The sequence below is a fragment of the Plectropomus leopardus genome, chromosome 22, assembly GCF_026936395.1.
Source record: "Plectropomus leopardus strain MGB_pleo_1.0 chromosome 22, ASM2693639v1, whole genome shotgun sequence".
Taxonomy (NCBI): Eukaryota; Metazoa; Chordata; class Actinopteri; order Perciformes; family Serranidae; genus Plectropomus; species Plectropomus leopardus.
The window spans coordinates 8933126-8957143 of record NC_142197.1 but is presented as its reverse complement, the minus strand read 5'-3'; the positions used below and the strand labels follow the sequence as shown (position 1 = coordinate 8957143).

At 40.2% G+C, this 24018-nt stretch overlaps 1 protein-coding gene across 1 annotated transcript in view; it reads left to right on the top strand.

Moving 5' to 3' along the window:
• apaf1 (apoptotic peptidase activating factor 1) overlaps positions 1 to 24018 on the top strand; it is a 52060-nt gene that overhangs the window by 7501 nt on the left and 20541 nt on the right. Inside the window, exons 11-26 of the mRNA XM_042511053.2 lie at positions 637 to 750; positions 1608 to 1792; positions 2173 to 2299; positions 2933 to 3058; positions 3171 to 3311; positions 3967 to 4092; positions 4178 to 4324; positions 5045 to 5173; positions 5477 to 5602; positions 6358 to 6477; positions 6815 to 6940; positions 13150 to 13275; positions 15004 to 15135; positions 15243 to 15368; positions 18299 to 18424; positions 21609 to 21755. Of these exons, the coding sequence (XP_042366987.2) occupies positions 637 to 750; positions 1608 to 1792; positions 2173 to 2299; positions 2933 to 3058; positions 3171 to 3311; positions 3967 to 4092; positions 4178 to 4324; positions 5045 to 5173; positions 5477 to 5602; positions 6358 to 6477; positions 6815 to 6940; positions 13150 to 13275; positions 15004 to 15135; positions 15243 to 15368; positions 18299 to 18424; positions 21609 to 21755 (2124 nt within the window). The remainder of the gene's footprint in view (positions 1 to 636; positions 751 to 1607; positions 1793 to 2172; positions 2300 to 2932; positions 3059 to 3170; positions 3312 to 3966; positions 4093 to 4177; positions 4325 to 5044; positions 5174 to 5476; positions 5603 to 6357; positions 6478 to 6814; positions 6941 to 13149; positions 13276 to 15003; positions 15136 to 15242; positions 15369 to 18298; positions 18425 to 21608; positions 21756 to 24018) is intronic.

The window sequence follows — 24018 nt, the reverse complement described above, 5'->3', positions numbered from 1 at the left end:
TTATCTTTCTCTCGTCATAGTTACATTATTAGTTATTTTGTCGTTAGCATCATCGTCATTCTCACTTTCACCATTCGCCATAATATGCTTAGAATCCCAAACTCTGGTAACCCAAGGCAGAGCACAGTTACTAAACGAGCAGCTGTTTGTCCTGGTCCTAGGTGGGATTTTGTAGTTACTGCAATTTTTTCACTCTGTTTTCACAAAAACAGAACTACATTGACCCAAGAAAAACACACATACAATAGAACAGATGCCCACAGGTTTAATTTTGGTCACATCTCTGTTTTGGCCAAAATTGTACTTACTGTGGTTAGCCTTTATAGGACAGAATGAGATGTGATTATTGTGCATAAAAACTAACCAAATGAGATGCATAGTTTTTGTAGGCCCAAAAAGAGCTTTTTCTGATGTATTGCATAACACTAAACATCAGTTTATTTAACAGAACATCGCGCGTGATAATTTTCTGTTATATTTTGCCTGTATTTCGTATTTTTTGGTATGTACAGACATGACAGAAAGTTGACAAGCTTATGTGAATTTCCCAACATCCTTTTCTTTCTTACTCACCATCTTGCTCTCTGTCTTTGTCTCTCTCTGTCTCTGTCTGTCTCTGTCTCTGTCTCTGTCTAGGAGCTCTACTCGCTCATGTTTTCTCTGGACTGGGTCAGCATCAAGTCCCAGATCATGGGTCCGGCTCACCTCATCAACGACTATGTGGAGTACGGACCCATTCTGGACAAAGAGGTCAGCAGACTGAAAAAAGAAACTTAACTATGTGTGAAACTAAGCTAGTGTGGTGACTTTGTGTTTTAGTTGCTGATCTTTCACTGTCACAAGAAAGATTAAAATTCTGGCAGGTGATGGTGAATCCAGTTCTCCTTCATTAAACTCTGAACTGTGCTCAGGTGTGAGTCCCTCTCAGGAAAATGCAGGTTCAGGGGTGCATCTGTCTTTCATGCCCTTGCCCTTCTCAGTCAAACGCGGTGAATTAAATCAAAACAAGGTCCCTCTGTTATCTTTCCCCAAGTTGTTTTTCATTATCTCTTATGAAAACTCAAGTTTATTGCCCTTCCGTGTTTTTGCTGTCCCCTGGTCCCTTTCCAATTTTCATCAGTGCAAGATAAGAGCGTGGATATGATAATTGGCAAATGGTTTATCAGACCCGAGTGGGGAAGCAAGGAGCTATGATCCGTAACTCTCACACCTGTGTTACCAGGACATTCATAGTAAGAGTGCTGGCAGCACTAAGTTATGATTTTCATGCCAAAGTAACAATTAAAAGTTGTGACTGAAAAGTGTGCATAGCAGAAAATGAACATTTCTGACAAGAGTGAGTCACTCTAGCATTTATGTAAAAACAACAACAACAACAAAAATACTGGCACAGAAGAGGATTAGAGCAAAACCCTGAGGGTTAGGGTGACGGTTATGGAAATGGGGACAAACATAGTTATTGTACAAAAATAAAACATCAAGAGATGATTTAAATAAACTCCCCTTTGATTTGTTTGTGCAGAACAGTTGTGCCCTAATGATGAGGGGTCAGTCTCGTGGAGTTTCTTGTTAGTTTGGGCTTAAGTGCTTGTTTTCTGTCTCACCAGAACAGTGAAGTCCGCAGTCACTTCCAGGAGTTTCTCTCTCTGAACGGCCACCAGCTGGAGCAGCGTCCTTTCCCCGACGTGGTGCAGCTAGCTCTGTCTCAGCCGCACACCTCTGAGGTCTACAGGCAGGCTCTGCTGCAAGCGCAGGACCGAGCTGGCACAGGGAAACTCTACTTTGACTGGCTGTAAGCAAGCAAATAATTCATTATGGCATTCAGATGTGTGAATGTTTGTTGTAATGAAGTTATGTGTTGGCCGTTGTGTTCATCTATTCAACAGTTATATTTATGCATACAATTATGCAATTTCTGCAGCTTTATTAGGATAAAAGCTAATTAGATGCAGCTTTTTTTGTGCAAATTGTGGGAGGTTTAGGGAGATAAATGCACTCAATTGGCTTCTTTTGGATTTGATTTATTCAGTGCAAAATAGCTCTCATAAACTGAACAATAACCTGTAAATTAGCTTTATATTACACATTTTTGCAAATATGCAATAAAAAAATGGCGATCCTAGGCTTTGTATCCCATGTTGAATGGATATTTATGTTTTTTTTCTTGCACAGGAATAAGAGCAGTGTAGAGAGTCTGTCCCGTCTGGTGATCCACCCCCACCAGGGCTCCATCTACTCGGCCTGCTTCTCCCACGATGGAACGAAGATCGCCTCCAGCGGAGCCAGCAAGACACTCAAGGTATCAAAGCAGATTTTCTCTCTGCGTCTGTGTTTAGGTGCATGTGATAAAACCATGAAGGGCAAAGTGTTTCCATGGAGACATAATACTGGAAAATATGGAGGGCAATACACTGTTACTGCCAGATGATGTTAGAAAAAAACAAACAAACAAACAAAAGAAAACGCTGCTTAGTGTGTGCATTTATCTTGTGTAACCATTTTTATACTGTTGTGGTCAATACACTGTAGCTTTAGGTTTAAAATTTTATCCTTATTATTGTTAGTTTTAAGTTTTTCTGCGCATGTCACTGTATATCAGTTAAGATTTGTCCAAATGTTATAGCAAAAACTGCTCTTACTTAATAGTGTACTTTATTCCTTCTTGGGTATATTACAACAGAGTTTTAGGGCCACATTGAGAAAAACATTTTTTTTGAGACTTAAACTTTTAATATTCTGAGAAATACTACGAGTTTATTCTTGTAATATTAAGACATTTTTCTCATATTAACTTTATTCTTTTAATATTATGACTTTATTCTCAGAATCTAACTTTTTTTTCTTTAACATGACCCTAATCCTCCGTCATAGTTATACAAACATTTCACTGAATATTGTTGGCTAACTGCTGTGATTGTACCTTTATGCTCAGGTGTTTAAAAGCACCTCAGGTGAGAAGCTCACAGAGATCCAGGCCCATGACGACGAGGTGCTCTGCTGTGCCTTCTCCCCTGACGACCGTCTCCTAGCAACCTGCTCCAGCGACAGGAAAGTCAAGGTAAACAGACAACTGTCCATTCACTCATTGTGACCAGTAATGGTAAAGTCCATGCCAAATCCAGCATTTTATCATCAAATTCCTAAAACTGTGTGTGTGTCTGTTACTGCAGGTGTGGAACGTGGAGCGAGCCATGTTGCTGAGGGTCTTTGAGGAGGAGCATGAAGAGCAGGTCAACCACTGTCAGTTTACCAACACGACGCGACGCCTCCTGCTGGCCACCTGCTCCAACGACAAATTCCTGAACGTCAAGGTGTGTGAGTGTGTTTGTTTTGCCTGTCTCGGAAAATTAGTACTATTGCAAGAAATTAGTACAATAATAATAATGATAATAATTAACTTTATTTGTAGAGCACCTTTCATACAAGAAATGCAGCTCAACGTACAACGTACAAGAAAGAAATTACACGCAGTGCTTCACATCAAAACACATAGAAGACAAATAGACATAATAAAACCTGCATGTAAAAACAAAATAAGATAAGAATACAATACATAGAGTGCATCTTCAAATGGGTAAAACCCACTAGTAAAAGTAAGATAAAAAGAAACATCTTAAAAGTAAGATAAAAACAAGGATAAAAATTGAATGCACAGAATGCACAACATGAAAAAATAAAATCAATAAAATAAAACCCACTGACATGAATAAAAATAAGCAGAAAATAGAGTTATGAAATGCATAAAATTGAGGAAAATACAACATCTTAAAGATGTGCAGCAGTACACAAGTGCGAAGCAGAATGCAAAGCAGTGAAGTCAGAGCTAGTTAAAGGCTAAATTGAAAAGGCTTTGGGGCGTAACTGACAAACGCTGCATTCCCAATTTTCTTTTGACTGTTTGGCTGTAAAAGGTCTCTTCCTCTCTCTTCTGTTTTTGTCTCACTGTGTTTCTGTCTGTTTCTGCAGCTGTGGAACCTCAACAAACCCTCCTCCCAGAACACCATGTTTGGTCACTTTGAGCCCGTCAATCACTGCTGTTTCTCCCCCGATGACACCTATGTGTCCACTTCCTCCAACGACGGTACCGTTAAGGTGACTGCCATTAAACTGGATACTTGTAAAGCTGTCTTAAATAACTAGCAATATGGGCTAGTCATAAATATCTGTATGTGTGCAGCTATTTCAGGTGTCGTCTGCCAATGAGTGGAAGACAGTCAATGTGAGGGACATGTTTACAGAGAGTGATGAAGACGTCCTCGTCAAGTGCAGCACCTGGACCGCTGACGGCAAACGCATCGTATGTGCAGCTCGTAACGCTGCTCTGGTGAGTATTTTGTGAGCAGTTTTGAAATATATATTTTAATGAGAGGAGATGATATTTTGTGGGGAATGTGTGATACAGAGGGTTTAAAAGGTTAGAATCCGTCTTGTCGTACATGCCTTGGCTTTTCGGATAATAATCCAAGACCTCTGGGCTTACCTCATCCTCCCTGCCCTTGATGTTTGGGTGTCTCTTCATTGAAGGAGACAGGAAAGAGAGGCTGTTTGTCACTTTGTCTTGCAGAGAGTCTGAAGAGTGTGTGTCCTGGTTGCAAATGTGAGCAGCCCCTCCTCTGCAGAGCTTTCCAAAATCAGTCAGTCTTGACCCGTAATCAGTCTGTCTGTGTCCTCTGCGTCCACATTTGTTTGTATTCTGGGAAACAACCCAGCAGAGACGTCTGAGCTTGTTCTTTTGACTTTACGGAGAGTACAAAAAACAAGACTTTAATGTTGCAAGTTTGCTTAAGATTTTGATCTTTAGGCAAAAGATACTACTTTTTATTACACATACGATTAAACACACACGCTCAATATGTGCAATACACACTGTGTAGAGCCAACCTTTACATGGACATGTCTGATGTTACCCGCTTATTTACAGATGTACTGGTATCAGTGAAAGGCAAGAAGAAATTATTTGTATGACACAAATGACAGAATGTATCAAAGTTTATTTTAAAATGATAAAAGTGTAAAACGCTTGCTTTTTGTGGCTGTTTCTCAGGTGTTTGATGTTGAGACGTCGGACATGTTGTTGGAGATCAGAACAAATCGTCTGAGCACTGTGCAATACTGTCACGCCTGTCCTACCAGTAACCTGCTGGCAATCGCCTTCTCAAACTATGCAGTGGAGGTATAACACATACATGCATACACAGAGAGATTTTTCATTTTATTATGTAACACTGTTTAAAAAAATGTAGAAATTATTTTATGTTTAGTGTTTTTCAACATTATTTCTTCTCTTTGTGCCCCGTGTTCTGCATTTCTTAAATTGCATTTCTTCTTTATGAATACTTTACTGTACTTGTTATTATAAACAAAATGTGTGTCGGGACATGTTGCTTTTGTATGAGCATGTCAAAAAAAAAAAAAAATTAGTTAAATATACTGGTGAATTAGTGTACAGTAGCTCATATGTGTGTGTGTCTTCCAGCTGTGGGACTTGGAGGCCAATAAGAAGATGGCTGACTGCAGCGGTCACCTGAGTTGGGTCCAGCGCGTCCAGTTTTCTCTTGACGGCTCGCAGCTGCTCTCCTGCTCTGACGACCAGACCGTCAGGGTAAGACTGCCTCAGTGTGTGTGATGCACTGTTTCTACATTAGAGTATCAGCTCACAGTTATTGTCACTATTCTTCTTATTACCTCTTGTGAAATCAACACTGAACATCACACGTTGACTAATTGCACTCTGTTCCCAGTCTGCCAGCTGTTAACCCCTTGAAACCTCAGCAAATTGGTTTAATCTCTTTCAAAAACATGTAAGGCAATAAGTAACTTCACACGAAATTACCCCAAATTAGCAAGGAATACAAGAAAATTCCCAGAAAATTGGCACACAAAAAAAAGAAAAGAAAAATTGTATAAAAACAAGAAGTAAGATCAAGCAGAAGGCTTGTAAAACTGCTAAAAATGCAAATGTACACCTGACCTTGTGTATGTTCATCCAGAGGACAGAAAGCCATCTTGTGGTGCAAAGGCGTTCTGTTACCAGTGTGTGTTTCTGCGCTGTCAGACCATCTGGAAATAAAGTTTGAAGTGCAAAACAAAAATGTATGAGACAGATACTGATGACTTATTTATTGCCACAGACAGGTTATTCCCAGTTTGCTTCTGCAGCAACATCGCTGACTATGTAAACTAATTTGACGCTTAGATTTTCTCGCCCAAGATAAACTCCTTTGCATAAATGCAAGTTACAAAGATGTAATTTAAGAGGGCAAACACGAGAAAAGTGAATGTTGGCTGTAGCTCTCTCAGCTGAACTTTTATATTATGTTCGACTCAAGCCCGTTTCCTGTCTTGTGTTTCTTGTAGTTATGGGAGACTAAAAAGGTGCACACGTCCTCAGCTGTCTGCCTGAAAAGAGACTCTGACGTTCTCTTCAATGATGAAGAAATCATAGTGTCAGCTGCAGACAACTGCAACAGACTGCAGGTGAGACGGAGAGAGAATGAATGAATGAGTGAATGAATGAAAGAAAGAAAGAAAGAAAGAAAGAAAGAAAGGAAGGCAGCGGGCTGGTAGAAGCAGGAATGTGAAGCTGGAATATTTGTTTTCTATGAGTTTAAGTTAAAGTGCAGAAAAGTTTTAATGAACTCTGATGATCAGGTTGTCACTGAAAACTCTCTGTGTGTGTGTGTGTGTGTGTGTGTGTGTGTGTGTGTGTGTGTGTGTGTGTGTGTGTGTGTGTGTGTGGGTGTGTGTGTGTGTGTGTGTGTGTGTGTGTGTGTGTGTGTGTGTGTGTGTGTGTGTGTGTGTGTGTGTGTGTCAGGTGCGTGATGGCAGGACAGGATCGGTGCTGTTCCAGTCGGAGGAGATGTCGTCCAGGATCAGGTGTACGTGTATGTGCAGGCAGCCCTCTGCTGTGGCCCTGGGACAGGAGGACGGCACCGTACAGGTAGAAAAATCACTTAAACCTACACTTCAAAATACAAAACATGGAGCGGTTTAAGCCTTTAAATTATTACAAATTAATATAATTGTAAATCGAGTATGTGTTGGTTTTGTCAAAGAAATGCAATATAAACTAAATTTAACTTCCTTTTGCGCATATGGAAATGATGAATTTTCCTGAAGTGTTAAAGTTAAATTTCAGAAAATATTGAAAACTGGCCATCACAGTTTCCCAGAGCCCAAAGCGAAGTCCTCAAATAGCTCGCTCATCCAAAAAACAATGAGAAAGATATTTGATTTATCATCATAAAAAACCAAGAAAAAAAATCTTAGATTTTAGAAGATGGAAATTAGACTTTTAATGGATTATCAGATTAATTTTCTGATGTTTAACTAATCAATTCATGAAGTAATCATTTCAGCCCTTATTGGATGACATATCTAGACTAAATCTAGACTAGAACTAAGAATATGGATACCTTTTTCATATCTTCAGTAAATCTGAACCTGCTTTAGGTCTTCATGCTAAGCTACTAAACTAACTGCCTCCCGGCTCTAATTTTGTCATCTAACTCTGAGCAAGAACTCAAATAGGGTTGTTTCCCCAAAATTTGGAGCTATACCTTTTGATAAAACGTATTTTCATGTCCCACATTTAGCACATCTTTTACGCTGCACTCTCAATTCAGAAAGTATAATCTCTACTGGTGGACTTTTGGGCATATCCATAAAAGGATTGTGCCGCTTTTGCAGCCGCTAAACCTGCACAGAGAAGACAAAAAGAAACTGAGAGCGTCTCAATGCTCCGCTGCTATTTGCATTTATTTAAATGAAGTATTATAGCATACATTTGGCACAGAATTGGCCCCTTTCTGTGCAAATAAGCTTCACTGCAAAAACAGTCTCATTCACAGAGATCAGCGCTCATAGCTTTACACAGCTACAGTGAAATTGTTAGCATCTTCAGAGTTAGAAGTAAATGAAGTGCTCTGATTGAATGGGATAGTAAACCCCAAATATTTCAAAGAAAATTTCAGTTTTCTCCTTCTCTGCTGTTGTTCTGTCTACTGTATTCTTGGTTCAAATGCAACATTCATATTGAGAGACAAAAAAGGGCAAAATGTACTTAACTGCAAATCTGTATGGGCGTGTTTGTGCTGTAAGATCATTAACGCAATATCTTTTGTGAATCTAACCTTGAGACAGGGTAGAAAGTGTTTGCAAGTGATGCACAATTCATACCAGCAACATTCTTTGTGCATTTGCCTGTCAGTGTCTATAAAGAGCAACATTAACATTCATCAAACTATTGCATTTTTGAAAAACTGCAAAATCGCACTCAACTGTACGTGTGCATGTGAGGATGCGTCTTTTGCATGTTCATATGTGTGTATGTCTCCACCCCATGTGGCTGTAGGAGGTGTTTTTCAGACCATGTTGAGTCATGAGATCTGACATTAACGCCATCACCCTTTTTATCTGTCCTGTCAGCTGCATGTCAGGTCAACTCAAAACACCTCTTTCATCCCCCTCAGCCCCTCGCTTTTCTGCCTTCTCTTTCACCTGTGATCTGTATTCTCAGCGCTCCAAACTCATGCATCCTATTCTCATATTTTACCATCTCTGTCACATACCTTCTTTAAAAAAAAATTGATTCCCTCTTCTGTTTTGTTTATCTCTCCTCTTCCTTTTGTTCTGTCTGTCCCTCTGCTCTCCTCGCTCCACCGCTCTTTGTCTTGGTGATAAATTGTTGTTTGCAGGCAGAGAATGAGGTTGAGTTGAGTCTGCGTTGTGGCAGATGTGTGTTTTTGTGACATTTTGTGTGTGTATTGCATGTTTTATGCATATTGCAGCTGTATACCACATCCTTAAAAGTTCCTCTCCCAATATTAAAACACATGCACACAGTCGCCTGAGATATCCATGCTGCACAAGGTCAGCGTCCTACAGCAGATTAATTAATAAAAGGTGTTAAAGTCTTATTGAATACAGGGGTTAATGCTGTTAATGACAGCTCTTCTCTTGGTCCCAGAGATATGAGAAGAAAGGATTAGCTGACACAAGGACCTAAAGAACAAATTATTAGTAATCTGAGTTCTTAAAACTAAGAGAGCATTCAAAAGAGCATTGGAGGGTGATAAGATATTTGCAGTTCATGCACACAAAATACACAAAAAAACCCTTGTTTTTCTTCAAAAATAAATTTCATAATTGTCAGAATTCTGGGCGCTTACTTGGATACATTTAATATCATAAAATGCTTTTATATTTAAGTACAGTAGCCATCAAATACTTTAAGACTTACAGTTTAGTAATATTCTGATAGGTGGTTTAGTTTCGAAGAAAGTCATTTTCTGGTAAGAAATTTGTATTTATACTCAAGTATGGCTTTCAGGTATGTCATCCACCTCTGAACAAAATCCCTCTGAAAGAAACACATAAGTGAGAAATTAATCCTTTTAACAAAGTGGAAGAATGGACCTCATATATTTCCAAATTCATTATAGGAACCACATAATGAATGTCTTTTTTTCAATCTAAGAAAATGAAGGATGTCTCTTATATGGTGAGTATGAGACAGAGATACTATTGCTTTCCAGTTAGTCTTTGAGCCATTAGGGTGACAAAAGCTAAGACCTTTTTTTTATATTTTGTGTTTTAAGCTTAATCAGTTACCTCGAACAGAATTAGACACATTTGAAGTGTTATGTAATCGTCACAGAGTCCACTCAGGTTTAGCTGTTGTACTCCTCCAAGCAAACACCAGAGGGCGCCCCGGTGTCAGCTGCAGGTATTTCTGCTGCCTGTGATCACTGCAGTGGAAAGCATTCATATCCATTTCCCTTAACTGGAGTTATTTACAACCAGTTTACCAAAAGAAAAATATAATCAGCCTTGGAATCAGTCTGACATATTCAGCTTTGCTCTGCTAATGTGATGAATATCATGTAAGATGTGCAGGTGAGGGCAGAAGGTTCATGTTTCTTTACTATAAAAAAAGTGCATTTGTGAGTGTGTGTGTGTGCATGTGTTTGTGTGTGTCGTGTGCCAGGGAGCAGGGCTGACAGCTAGTCAGGTACTGAGGAGAGTTGGCCGCAGGATCCGACGACTTTTGATCTCCTTCAGGGGGTTGATGCTGGCTGTAGGGCTAAGCTCAGGCAGCGTGCAGGTATGGCAGGGAGAGAGTAATATTTGTGTGTGTGTGTGTGTGTGTGTGTCTCAGACCCTTTAAGAATCACCCAAAATAACACAATGTACAGTAAGAGCACGGTATGTGTGTATTTTATTTGTTCAAAATGTCTCATCGTGTAGGACCAGCTTCAACACCGACCATCTCAATCCTTCACCACTTTTAAGTTTTATTAAAATGAATTCTGCGGCGCTTCAGCGACTTGTTTACTCCCTTGATAGTAGTAGTTAAAACAACCGTCCCCCATCTTTTCTCTTTACATTAGCCTGCTTTTGTATTTGTTTATTTATTTTTTGTTACCAAACACCCTAAGGTATTATTCCCAACTGCGCCATCCCAGAAATCCTTGAGCCGGACGTGTAAACCTCGCCAAAGCGCCCTCTCTCAGGCTTTGAAACTTGCGTCTCAGTATGAGGAGCTTGACAAACATTGGTCGGCATGCCCTGAGGCTTGTTCTGCTCAGACATTTCAACCTTCTCCTCTGAGATGTAAATATTTTAGTGGCTGGTAAAATCCCAAGTGTTATCAGCCTCTTGAAAACTACAGGTGCTGTGCTGTACTTATTTCATTTCTGCATTTTCACAAGAGATTTCTATGCTTTGTTCCTTGTTTTTAAATGAAGTTGAATGATTGTTTTTGTGTGACTTTCAGTAATTTGTTGTGAAGTCTACAAAGTTGCAGACTCAACTGTGCCAAGGCTAAATCACTAAATAGATCTATCTGGAGGTTAATTAGAAAAATGAAAGGCTTTGATAAGTGCCAGAAAATGTTTTCACAGTTGTAATCTATATCCATGTTTCGCCTCATAAAACCTTTAATTAGCCTTCTTTGAAAAAGTCATTGATAAGTAGAATAAGTTCATTTTAGTGATGAAAACAATTCTGTTACAAAAAAAAATTACAAAATTAAAGATTTTTGCCCTGATCTAATATTTTATTGCTGAAAGTGAGTACTAAACATATTTTAAAGACTGACAGTCCGGCTCCTAGCTCTGTGTTGTATTTCAGCGTAACAATGTTATATGTGAAGGTCATGATTTTAATGCTGTGCAAATCTGCCGTAATTGGTCAAGTAAAATTTCCGCTGCAAGTTACCTACCTTATTTCACCAAAAAACGGATAGTCATATGATTATATTAATCTTGTGTGCATTAGCATCTCATTATTTGATTCGTATTGTTTTTTGGTATTTTGGTATTTGGTATTTGGTATTGGTTTTTCATTGTCTTCACAATTCTTTTGGGTCTGTTTTTCAGTCAATGTTGGATGCTGCATTGAAAGTTAGAAAATTTTACCACATTTTGGTGGAAATTAAGGAGACTGATCCCACTATGACATAGAAATACAGACTTTGCTCATTCCGTGCGAATACACTGTAAAAAACAAAAGCACATGAGGTCCCTTGGCAATACCTGTCCCGTGGGAAAAGGGCTGGAACCAGATTTAGTTCTGATTACCATTTGATGAAAATTTAAACGATAACTAAAGTTAAGACAATTCATCCTGTGGGTAACATGACTGTCCAAACCAAATTTCATAGCTTTCCATCTAATATTTGTGGAGATATTTCAGTCTGGACCAAATGATTGACAGGCCATCCCTTGAGCCACGCCATGAGCATGACTTAACACTTTCCTATTTTGCTTCAGAGCTCCTTGGAACCCCATTAAGGATTTCTCGAAGCCTCTGGGCCATAGAGTTAGCAACCATCCAGTTGACCTTTGCAGGGCATTCACAAAATCTCTCTCAAAACCAGCTTTGAATAATCTGTGAAAGATTTTCATCTCAAGAGCTTATTAGAAGAGCTTTTCATGCAGCGGCAGCTACCCCAAGTGAGAACACGCATGATGTCTTTTGTTTCTTGGAGCGGGGTCTTTGAGCTTCAAAGTGGTTCTGTTCTCCCTCAGTAATGTCTGCAGGGCTGTCAGACCCCCGGCAGCCCTCCGCGGTCTTGACCGGACTGAACAGTGGCCCTCAAAGCTCACACTTTTCCCTCTCTCTTTACTTTCTTTTTGATGTGCTTATCACCATCAAGCCAGCAGCAGCACTTCACCTCTCTCCTTCTCAGTTACTCCGTCAAAATGTGACTTTGTGTCAGGATTTCTAGTTTCCTCGCTGAGTATATCCTGGCAAACGCAGCTATCATTTGAGGCTTGCATAGATATTCTAGACAGCGGATGTGAACCTTGTGTGACTTCTTGGTACCGTAGAGCTCTCGGTGCACTGTTTTCACATTTTTATGACTAAGTACTGTCTTAACTTTACACAAATATACTCAAATGTCATATAGCCGTTTTTAGCTATAGTATTTCTGCAGCTCTATGGATGGTCGGCCCACTACTCTGGTCCAGACTGAAATATCATCAGGCTCCACAGAAGATAAAACCCATTGACTTTTGTGACCCTGTATGTCCTCTAACATCACAAAGATTTTTGTCTTTTGGAAACAAATCTTGAAAACTATTGGATGTATTGCCACTTGTGTTTCCTTCAGGATGAACAGCAATTACTTCGGAGATTCTTTTGCCTTTTATGTAGAGCTAGTCGATCTGTTCAGAGCTGATCAGATCAGATTGATGGATGAGAGGAGCAGCTGCTGCAAATGAATGCAAACTTTAAGACCCGACAGAATGAACAATTAAGCTTCGCTTTCAATACGCCTGATGTTCTGCCGCTCCGTCTGACAACATGGTTAACTTTTTCGGCGCTGTACATTTCATCCATACTTTACGCTTTACTGAATAACTTTATCTTGTTTTGTTTTCTTCCCTTCTTCTTCTTTTCTTTTTTAGTTGCTTGTGCAGACATTTTGTTGATGAGAGGTGTGCCTCTGAATAAACTCAGTTTGGAGGGCCATTTAGCCCAAACATTTCACCCTATCCCTCTATACCAAAAAGAATCAGACATGAACACACAAAACAGAGGGTGAAATGGTGGAGACAAAGGGTGTATTGGGATTGAGTCTCAGTCTTGTCGCTGTTTATTTGGATACTTGTGGTGCTAATGTTTGTCTTTTTCTTCCAGGTGTTGGAGGTGCCCTCTGGGAAGCTCCTTGCCACTCTGCTGGGACACACAAAGACGGTGTTGCACTGCCGGTTCAGCCAGAACGGCCATACACTCATCACATCCTCCGAGGACACCACCATAAGGGTAGGCTCTCCTCACCCCAGTTGCTCCTTTCTTCTTGTTCTGCTCGCTTTTCCTGTTTGCTCCCATTCATCACCCCACCATCTTTTTTTTTTTGCCTAATTCATGGCCATGATCTTTCACCTCCTCCTCCATCCTGCTTCCATTTTTCCTCTCCACCATCGATTATTCTCCCCCATCCGCATCCCTCACCTTGACTAAAACTGCCTACTCTGCTGAATTGCTCATCCTCACAGGGGTTCAGGTCTCTGTGGTGCTTTCTCTTTCCCCTACCTGTTACACTCTACCAGCCCCTCTGCCTGCCTCCTCACCTCTCCATTCTTCATCCCCCTCTTTTGTCTCCTCTCCTTCCTTTCTCCCTCTTTTTACTTCAGCCACGCCGCTCTCGATACCTCTTTATCTGCCTCCCGCTCTTCTGTTGACCGTGTGCTGCTATCTGTGTTTGTGTGTGTGTGTATTTCGTGCCGTTACGGTCTGTCAACCCCCACCGTTCATGCTCTGTTGCTCATTTCCCCTTTCCTCTCCTCCCCTCTCATCTCCTCCTCCTCCTTCATCTTTTCTTTTTGCTGACAGACCCGTCCACTGCAGCACTTCCTTCCCTCTCCGATAACGCAGCACCTTGTTCCGTATTCATGCGGCTGCTGCCCATGCCATCGCTATTCGCGGACCGTCCGCCACTTATTCAGAAGCTATTCAAATTCATGCTGTTTGACATGTTCTCGCTAGAAAATGGAAGTGTGCATTTAGATGTTAATGCAGAGCGAATGTAAAGAGATCTGATGACACCGATGTTAGCTGGTGATGGATTCTGACCTTTGGGCCTTTGACAGATTCTGTTCAGAGAGAGAAAAGGTGCAACGTTGCACGCAAGAGCGTGATTGACAGGATGATCTCGATGATTTTGTCTGTTCTGCTCCCATCTGTGAGCTCAGTTGAACTCCTGTTTTCCACTCATTTACCTGCCTAATTTAGACCATTATCACACAAGCAGTCTGCAGACAGATGTGCAGGTTTAGAAGTTTGTAACTCCACAGATGCATTAGTATTCACAGAGAGCAGCATGTGCAATCAGCACCAGGGAAAATCAAAAAATTAACCCAAAGAACAGGATAAAATATTATAATATACGGTACCATTAGCAATGTTGTACAGTTGAATTTCTGCGCTCTAAAAGTTACTGAATTATTACAAGCGGTTGCCAATTATTGGCCTGGCTGATTATTTGGGCTGATATTTGGGCATTTTGTTGATTACAAGTAATATAAAGGCACAGCATATACATCTCTCAGGTGAGAGATGATTGTGCATGTCTCTAAATATCGCTTGCTCTGCTCTGTGATGGTGATTTTGAAAAAGCCTGACGAAGATCTCTGTCAGATCAAAGCGTTGCACAATTAAAATTCACCAGGATTCACCAGGATTTTAATACAGCGTGTAGCTCTTTTGTTTGATACATGCACATGAGTGAAAGAGGGTTCAAGAGCCACAAATGCTGTATGAGGCACAGACATAACATGTTAGCCAGCAGAGTGTGAAGCTCCTATTTGAATGCTATGGATTATGGGTAATACTCTCAAGATAGTTTGCAGAGTTGCATAAACACAGCACATGCTGATTTCCCTTATCAGGACTTTTCAAAAGCACCTGTAAAAGTTTGCAAGGGTGGATATTGGAAAAAGGTTGAAGTCAAAAGCATCAGTGGCTTAAAGATTCCTGTTTGTCTCTCTGTAGGTGTGGAGGTGGCAGTCTGGGGAGTGTAAAGTACTGCAGGGTCACAAAGAACAGGTCAGATGCTTCTCTCTACTCACCAACTTACCCACCGATACAAGACTGCTGTCCTGGTCCTTCGATGGTACTGTCAAGGTAAAGCTCACCCACACACACACACACACACACACACACATCAAATGCAGTCAACAGTAGCATGAAATAAAAAATAATCTGTCTCTCTTTCTCCTGCTCGCTCTAAGATGTGGGACCTAGAAAGCGGAGAGAAGCTGCAGGACATTGAGGCTCATCGGGGAGCCATCCTGTCCTGTCATGTCTCGCCAGACGGATGCCTCTTCGCCACCACCTCTGCTGACAAGACCGCTAAGGTTCAATACACACACACACACACACACACACACACACACACACACACACACACACACAAACACACACACATGGGATGAGACATATCTGTTTGTGCTGCCAGTAACAACGTGACCTATTACACATCAGACCGCCTTCTGAACTCATTACTAACAGCACATAAACACGGACGCGTTGCTGCGGGTGATATCTGAGGCTTCTCCAGCAGGGAAGCGAGGGACCTTAGAGATAAGCGTGCAGCAGATGGCCCCCGGGTCAGCCTGTCCTCCTACATGTAGTGATCACTGACTCTGACTGCCGCTCGTGGACCTGCTGACCCACCAGCCTGGCAGCCTGGCCGCTCTGCAACAAACCCACCTCCATGTCTGGGTGTAGTTTTTGCCAGGTTACCAACACTGCTGCGCTTGACTTTGGCCTGACTTTGACTGACTCAGTGGGCTGGAGATGTGTTTTTTAACCTTTCCCCGAGCAGCTCTTAAATCATCGCTTTTCCTGCTCATCATCCGCAAAAAAGGAGCCCCAGAACAGACCGAACAGTGCAGAGACTGTACGCTCTTTGACACTGGCTTCCTCTCAATGTCATTCAATTTCTTGGATCATAAAAACAGCTGTGGTTCGGAGTTAGATTTATATTTCTCTGCCCAATATTCAACCACGGATGAAAACGTCCGTTCCTCTATGTCCAGTATTAGAAACAGCACACAGCTGCTCTCTCTGGCGTGTCTTAACCCTTTAAAGACCCCACTAAGAAAAAAGCAATGGGAAATTCAGAGAAGGTGAAAAAATCATCCTGATATGATTTAACTGATCAAATATGTAATGTAACAAAAATTACAACAGTGAATATTTATCCTTTTGTTATTGAAAGAAAAAAGGTTAATTTATTATATAAGCATCACTACCTTTACCATAAAAGATCACTGAAACCGTTTGGTAAAGTATGACTTTAGACAGCAAAAAAGTATAATTACAAAAAATGTTATCACCATATATTTAATGTATAAAATTACATGCATGATTAAAAAAAAAATCCCATAACTTCATTTATATCTTACCAAATAGTCAGTTTCAATGTCATTAGCTTAGCTTAACTTCCTTTACCATAAAAGGCCAAATGAACCGTGTGGTAGAACATGTTTTTAAAAAGTTATTTGACCCTCATTAGATTTTTATTGTATGTATAAAATTACTATAACATATTAAAATCCCACCACTTAGAGCCCTCATGGCTGGTGATTTTTTCTTGTTACTGACTTTCTGTGGGAGGCGAAATGAAAAGGCAGACTATTTAAAGACACGACGACATCTAGTGGATTTTTTAAGCATAACATACTGAAACTGAATGGTAGAGAATGCTCAGTCAGGTTAAATTCAACACATTTTTCTTTTAAATATTACTCAAAATATGCTCTACTAAACAGTTTAGCAGGGCATTAAAGAGTTAAAGCAGTTTATGTACAGCCACTGCCACCAAGTTTCACACGGGAATTTGGATTTGGTCGACACTTACTGTAGCGAACAGCCGCTGGGTCGCCGGCCAACCTGGCTTCTGTCAGTGGATGGTAGTGAGAGAGAATGTGTGTTTTATGGATTTGGCAAAGATGATAATTGAGGTGTGTGTGTGTGTGTGTGTGTGTGTGTGTGTGTGTGTGTACTGTGGTGCTGGTTAGCAGCCAGTCACATAGTCCTTGCTCTCCAGACCGAGTAGGGGCTTTGGGAGCTCAAAACACACACAAATATAAAGTCTCCATGTATGTTGAGGTCAAACCAAAAGGCTCCACAGAAAGATGGAGGGTTCTCTATTCTGCTCATTCTTTTTCCTCCACCTCTCTCGCTCTCTTCCCCCCTTTTTCTTTCTTTCTCTTCTGACCTTCAGATGAATGGGACTTTGTGCAGACATAGTAAGCCGACTGCTAAATGAAGTGTAATTATGAGCTGTGTTATTTTCTGTGCGGTGCAGGATGTGACCCGGGTAAGGAGGAAACGCAGAGAGAGGAAGTGGAGGAAGGGAGGAGTATAAAGAGAACAACGGATGAGAGACAGAAAGTAAAGAAAAGGAAATCCAAACAAAATGAGAGAGAGAAAACAGCGGCAGAGTGAGAGAGCGCTCATTAACAGTTTCATCATTCCAGTGCAGTGCTGTAACGACTCGGCATTTCGCTCAATTGTTTGTCCTCATAAGACCTATTAACAGATGATGACTCATTTGAGGTTCAGAAATAAAACTTATTATAGTTATTATTACCTGTTATTCCCAAGTAAACACTGCTGCTGTTATTACATTTCATTTTCAGTATATCTCACTCTCACCTGTGATACAGTAAAGGGTTGGTTAAGGAGTAGTCACTTCAGTTCTGTTACAATGTAAAATGAAGTAAATGTGTCCGATGGCGTTCGTTATGCAGTGATTAACTGATAAATTGTCAGGTGAAGCAATTTTTTATGAAAAAAAGGATTAATAATGATAGTAATAATAGTAATAATAATAGATTTCATTTGTAATACACTTTATTTTTGGAACAAATCTGAAAATGCTACAAGTTAAAAGCATTAGCATAAAAAAACAGATGAAAACAACCAAAATAAAAGAATATTTAAAATTCATTAAAAAAAAAGGTAGAAATTCTGTGATTCTAGCTCCTTGAATATACAGTAAACATATTCTGGTTTCTTTCCACCTCTATGACAGTTTTCTTTGGGTTGTGGACAAAACATGATATTTGAAGATGTCATCTGACCAAACAACAAAGTGATTAATCAAGAAAATAATCAACGGATTACTTTATAATGAAAACACATGCAGATTTTTGCAGCAATCAAGCCAGAATGTGAACATTTCAGTTTTGGGTTGTCTTTTTTTTATATTTCACGCACAATTAATGCACTGATTTCTGCTTTTCAATCATCTTGATGCATTACTTTCTGCTCCTAGTTGTGGCAATGTGAGTCCTGGCAGTGCCTCCACATGCTGAGCGGCCATCAAGACTGTGTCCGAAGCTGCCGATTCTCCTGGGACAGCCGACGCCTCGCAACCGGAGATGACAACGGAGAGATTCGGGTGCGTGTTCAAAACATTTAGTGTTCTTAACCTTTGCTTTCATACCATTGGTTGTTGATCTGGGAATTTACGTGCATCTCAACACAGTGCATAAATGCAACATGGTGAAGTGAAAGAAAAACATTTTCAAACTTTCGAGGACGTATGAGCCGTGTTTTATGTTGAATTCTCAAAGAAAACATTGTTTCTCTGTTATCCAACAAAAAAAAAAAAACAAATTCATAGAAGTCAGTTTTTAGATCCCGCAAAACTATACTAAAATATCTGTTTACAAACTCTCACACAACTTGTGCAGGTTGATACAAGTCTCATTTATCCAGTCGTATGCTCAGTACCTCACAAACAGACAACCTTTTCAGACATGGAACTGAGCGGAAAGTGACACTTATATGGCTTTCTTCAAAGCCAGACTCAAAGACACAAAAACAGTCATTTTAACTTTCTGAACACAGGAGCTGCTGGTCTACCACTGCCTTGATTGGTAGTTTGAGTTATTCTGTGACTTTGGTAAATCCAGACTTAATCTTCAGACACCAAAGTCACACAGTAACACAAAGAAACTAACTAATCGAGGCAGCAGTAGATCAGCTGCTTCGTTGTTTCGGGGGGTGAAAATGCTGTTTTTGTCAATGGAGTCTGGCTTTGAAGTGAGCACAGATAAGTTTACCTTTCTCTTTATTCCTCGTCATAAAGGAATGTCTGGGAAGTACTGAACATACGACTGGATAAATAAGAGTTGGATTACTGTTGTGTGAGCATTTTTAAACAAATGTTTTGATATATTTTTGCTTTTTTGTCATTTCTGGATTCCTCTTTTCACCATGAACCCAAGAAAAAGTTTTCTTCACGAATTCAACTTAACACGGCCTGAGTAACTGATGAACAGATGATCATTTTGGGAATAAAGTATTCCTTTAACTTTTGCATTTCATCCCATTGGGTGCTGATCTCAGGATTCAGGCTCATAAGGCTTCTCAGCACAGTGCATAAGTGCAGAAAGATGAAATGGAGAAAATTGGATGTAAAACATTTTCAGAGTTGTGAGGACGATGAGGTAGTTGAGAGTAGTGTGGAGTTGTTGATGGAGGTCATTTGGAAGAAAGTACAGAGGCAGCATATAAGAGGTGACTCCACACCGAGCCTCCTGCCTCAAATCAGTGTGTCCACACATACACACACATGCACACACACACCAAATGACATTATGTTACTAGTATGAAACCATCTAATTTTACATGCAACATAAAAAAAATGCAGTTACAGCAGTCAACATTTATTCCAGAGATCAGCACATAATTACATCTCATCACTCATTTAGATAAAGTGCTTACTAATACATCATGATTGCTGCAGTGCATAGAGAAGGCGCAAGATGAAAGGAAGGAGGCCGGGCTCCTTCTCAGACGGGAGTTGGAGGAGGTGCAGGTTGTGTGAGGAAGTTGGGATGAAGAGAGCAGGAAGAGGAGGAGATGTCTGACACTGGGAGGTGAAGGAGAGAACTCAGACTGCCAAATTGGTTCCCCAAGGCTTTGGAATCAGCAGCTTGTACACAAACACAGTAAATGAGAACTTGGACTGAGTGAGAGGAAGATTGGGATTCAGTGGTGCTCAGCCTGCAGTCAACAAGGGGTTAATGCCCTCTGGTGGCCTCTGAGCTGATGTGCTCCATTATCCATAAATGGACGAATCCATCAGATCCAATTACATAAACCACACTGAAATCTCACCCCTGTTTCTATGGAAACAAATGTGAGTCATTCCGCACAAAAGCATGCCAAGTGTTAAATATAGCTGTACGTGTGATGTGTCATTGTCAAATGGACATGGCATGTGAACAGTTGCATAACAGCTGCAATCGGCATGATGTGCTGCATCAGTGATGATAGAACCATAAACAGTCGTTTCATTATTTATGGGGTGCATTACGGGTGGATTCATGCTGTATATCACACCGCAAATGCATTTCATTTTTCATTTTATTGAGCTCATATGTTCATCTTGACCTCTAGAAGTAGAAGTTCGATAACAAAAAATGATTATGACCTTAATAAACAGATGGTGTTTGGTTGTTATCACCATGTGACCTAAGCGTGGGATTTTTTGTCACATCTGATGCCAGAGACATCCTTGAACAGAGACAGATGTTAATATCTTCCCTCATCTATGACCACCTGTTATCACATTATCAGAATTCCATATTTAGGTCATGTGATAACCAAACCATCTCCATAGTAACTGAGCAGCTGCTTATACAGACCATTATACACTGAATCACAATATTTTTTTTACTTTAACTTCCTGGTAGAAAACCCCCATCTTATGTACGTCAAATGAAATTGCGCAAAGCAAACGCTGACTCAATTAGTTATTTTTTAGCCACCTAAAAAATCTATAATTATTAAGTGCATGCTATATTTAGAATATTTTCAATGCTTTACCTTGCTGTCAGACAGTCTTTCCTGACTGGAAACCAAAGCCGTTATCTCAAAGCCACCAGGCTCCATCGACGAAAACAATAATTTTACTTCGGAGAATACTGTAGATGCTTGTTTACCCCTGCCTCACTCAGTTTGTGCGTAAGGTTAAGTGGAGAAAATATTCCAAATATAGCATACACAACTGATATCGATTTCTTTTGGTGGGCCTTGTAGGTTGCTCAAATACTTTTTGCTGTGGCCTTGTCCACAGTAGTAATTTATTCAGCCTCCGTGCTGGTAGATTTTGTTTAAAAAAAACAACACTAGCAAAGCAACAAAGTGCATAAATTAAACACAGCACAAACATCAGATAGGTCAGATCACAGTGTTTTACTACATCATAAATGTTACAGTTACAGCTGAACTAGGAAATGGAAATAGACAGATTTGCCAATGTAATATATCTGCACAAAGTAAATATCAGTGCCAATATTTACTCATGCATTTTTTCTGTTGCTTTGTTTTGTCATTTTATTTGATTTGATTTATTTATTTGGAATATTTTCATATTAACATTTAACAAGTGTGCTGCTCTTTAAATGGTTGTATTTGCATCATTATATTGCCATTAAGTCTGTGGCATAAAGTGGTCTTAAAATGACAAAAATATAATTTATTGTCATTATTTCTGGTACAATTTATTGTCCAACTGAAGTAGTTTTCAGAACAGGCCTGGTTGGTTTATAGTGTACGTCTGTCTGTCACAGCTCTGGAGTGTGAAGGATGGCTCTCTGCTCAAGATTTTGTCTCGGGAAGGTAAAGACGGCATGGACTCACTGCACGGAGGCTGGCTGACCGACCTGCACTTCTCCCCAGACAACTCTCTCCTGGTCTCAACTGGTGGCTACATCAAGGTATGATAACACATGCTATACTTTTAAACTCATGTGGTTACTTAAAGTCTAAGTTGGTTTTGTGGACTCACGGGAAAGCAGAAGAAACAGTTTGGATGGTAGATTCTGTGCCAAAAATGATAAATTCAGCCTTTTTAAGTGTATATTATTTGGAAGTTTTCGCCTTAATTTCAGAGTCAACAGTAGAGAGACGGCAGAAAATAAGGTGTGTGAAAAAATATCCAACAAATGTCTTGAGCTGTATTTAAATACGGTATGTTGCGTTCTATGTTTGTGTTATCACTTTTTCTTTGAGAATATTTGGGTTTGCTGTTTGCAACATATTTACTTTACAAGAATAGTGTTATTTTCCACTCACCAAATTCTTATTTTACCATATCTGGGATATTTTAGCTTCACTTAAGCATAGCGGGGTAAGTAGGGGTGCGTCGTCCATCTTTATATACAGTCTATCATCAACACACCTTAAATGTCAGAATGACAACTTTGACTTTTCTGTTGTTTTATATTGTCTCTCTTGCATGACATGCTCTTTAGTGATGACTGAATCTTCAAGCGCTTAAACATATGCGTATGCATTTCAACCGCACTATGCAAACTGCAAATATTCTATGTTTTCACTTCAAGAAAACAAGTGGCGGAGCGTTGTGCACTCTGGCGGCACTACACCGCTGTTTATATGTAAAGTTCTGCACTCGAGCTTCAAATAATGAAGCTAAAGTTGTGTATTTACTCCCAATGCGGCAACAAACAATGACCTCTTAATATATGACTTTATGTTTCTACTGCATCAGATTGTTAGCAATGCATTATTATTATGCAACAGACTGGTAGTTGGCACCTAAATGTACTGCGTGCCTCTTTCTGCCCACGCTTAAACTTGAGTATAGACTGTGCACATAAAGTCACCTCCGCAAAGTTCTGCAGCATTCACTTTGCATGCCTGTTGTTGTTTTTCAGCATTATATTCTTGTGTATGTGAGAGGGGGAGATGTTGATTGAGACGTGTTTGATGTGCACCATTGTTACATTAACCAGAGGAGCATTGCAGTGGTGCAGGTTTACATAAAAACACTCAATACCTGAGGGAGTGATATCAATGCCTCTTTGAGACGTGACCGGAATTGTGTGTGTGTGTGTGTGTGTGTGTGTGTGTGTGTGTGTGTGTGTGTGTGTGTGTGTGTGTGTGTGTGTGTGTGTGTGTGTGTGTGTGTGTGTGTGTGTGTGTGTGTGTGTGTGTGTGTGTGTGCGCGTGTGGCTCTTTGTTATTGCCTTTACTTTTACAAGAGATGGGGTCACAGAGCGGACAGTCTCAGCTGTGCTCTGATTGGCTATTTGCTGGGCAATGATGTAATCCTCCAGGGAGAGCAGTTCTGATCGATGAGGCTTTATATCTCAGATTACTCTTCATGCTGTGTGTGGGGCCGTGCCGTGTTTTTGTGTGTGTGTGAGTGAATATGTGCATGCTCGCCTTTGTTTATACCTGCCTGTGTGGGTCGGCAGAGATGTTACTGTTGAAGGCAGCGCTTCAGGCTTTTTATGGACAGATGGCCAAAAACACATCATAATCTCGTCTGCGGCAGATTCCTGTTGACAAGATCATAAATCCTGGAAATGAGCTCAAACTTAATGAGAGCTCCATGTATTTCTGTTACTTAACACCTTTTTTTAAATGTATTTGATAGTGTTCAGATATTCAGAAAGCTCTCAGCTGTCTGACACACAATTGTTTCTCAAGGCAGGCATAGCACAAAGCCCTCAGTAGGCTATTAAAAAGAAAGATGGGGTGCTGTGGAGAACAGCAGACACAGTGGCGTGACATCATATGTGAGAATGGAGACATAAAGGTTTGGATTTACTGCCTTTCTAACAGGAAGGAGCTTAAGGTCGTACTTGAATCAATATGAAGCAAACAAGCCAACTGAGGATGTCGATAAAAGGGGCCACTTTTGGCCGGATTCCAGATTTTTGTCTGCCAATGAGACTGTCCGAAAATGTTATGACAGTAATAATTCATGTCCATCAATATGTGTAGAACTGTTATATTACAACATAAATGAAGTCAGTATTTCTGCTGAGCTCAAAGATTTTGTGGAGCTTAAAGGGACGCTTCTACATTTTTGGGAAATACTCTTATATGCTTTCTGGCTGAGAGATCAGAAGATTGATTATCACTCTTATACTTGTTAAAATTAAATATGATGCTTTAGTTAGCCTTAAAAATCTGTCTTAAAAATAAAGGTGCTAACTAGCATCTTTTATT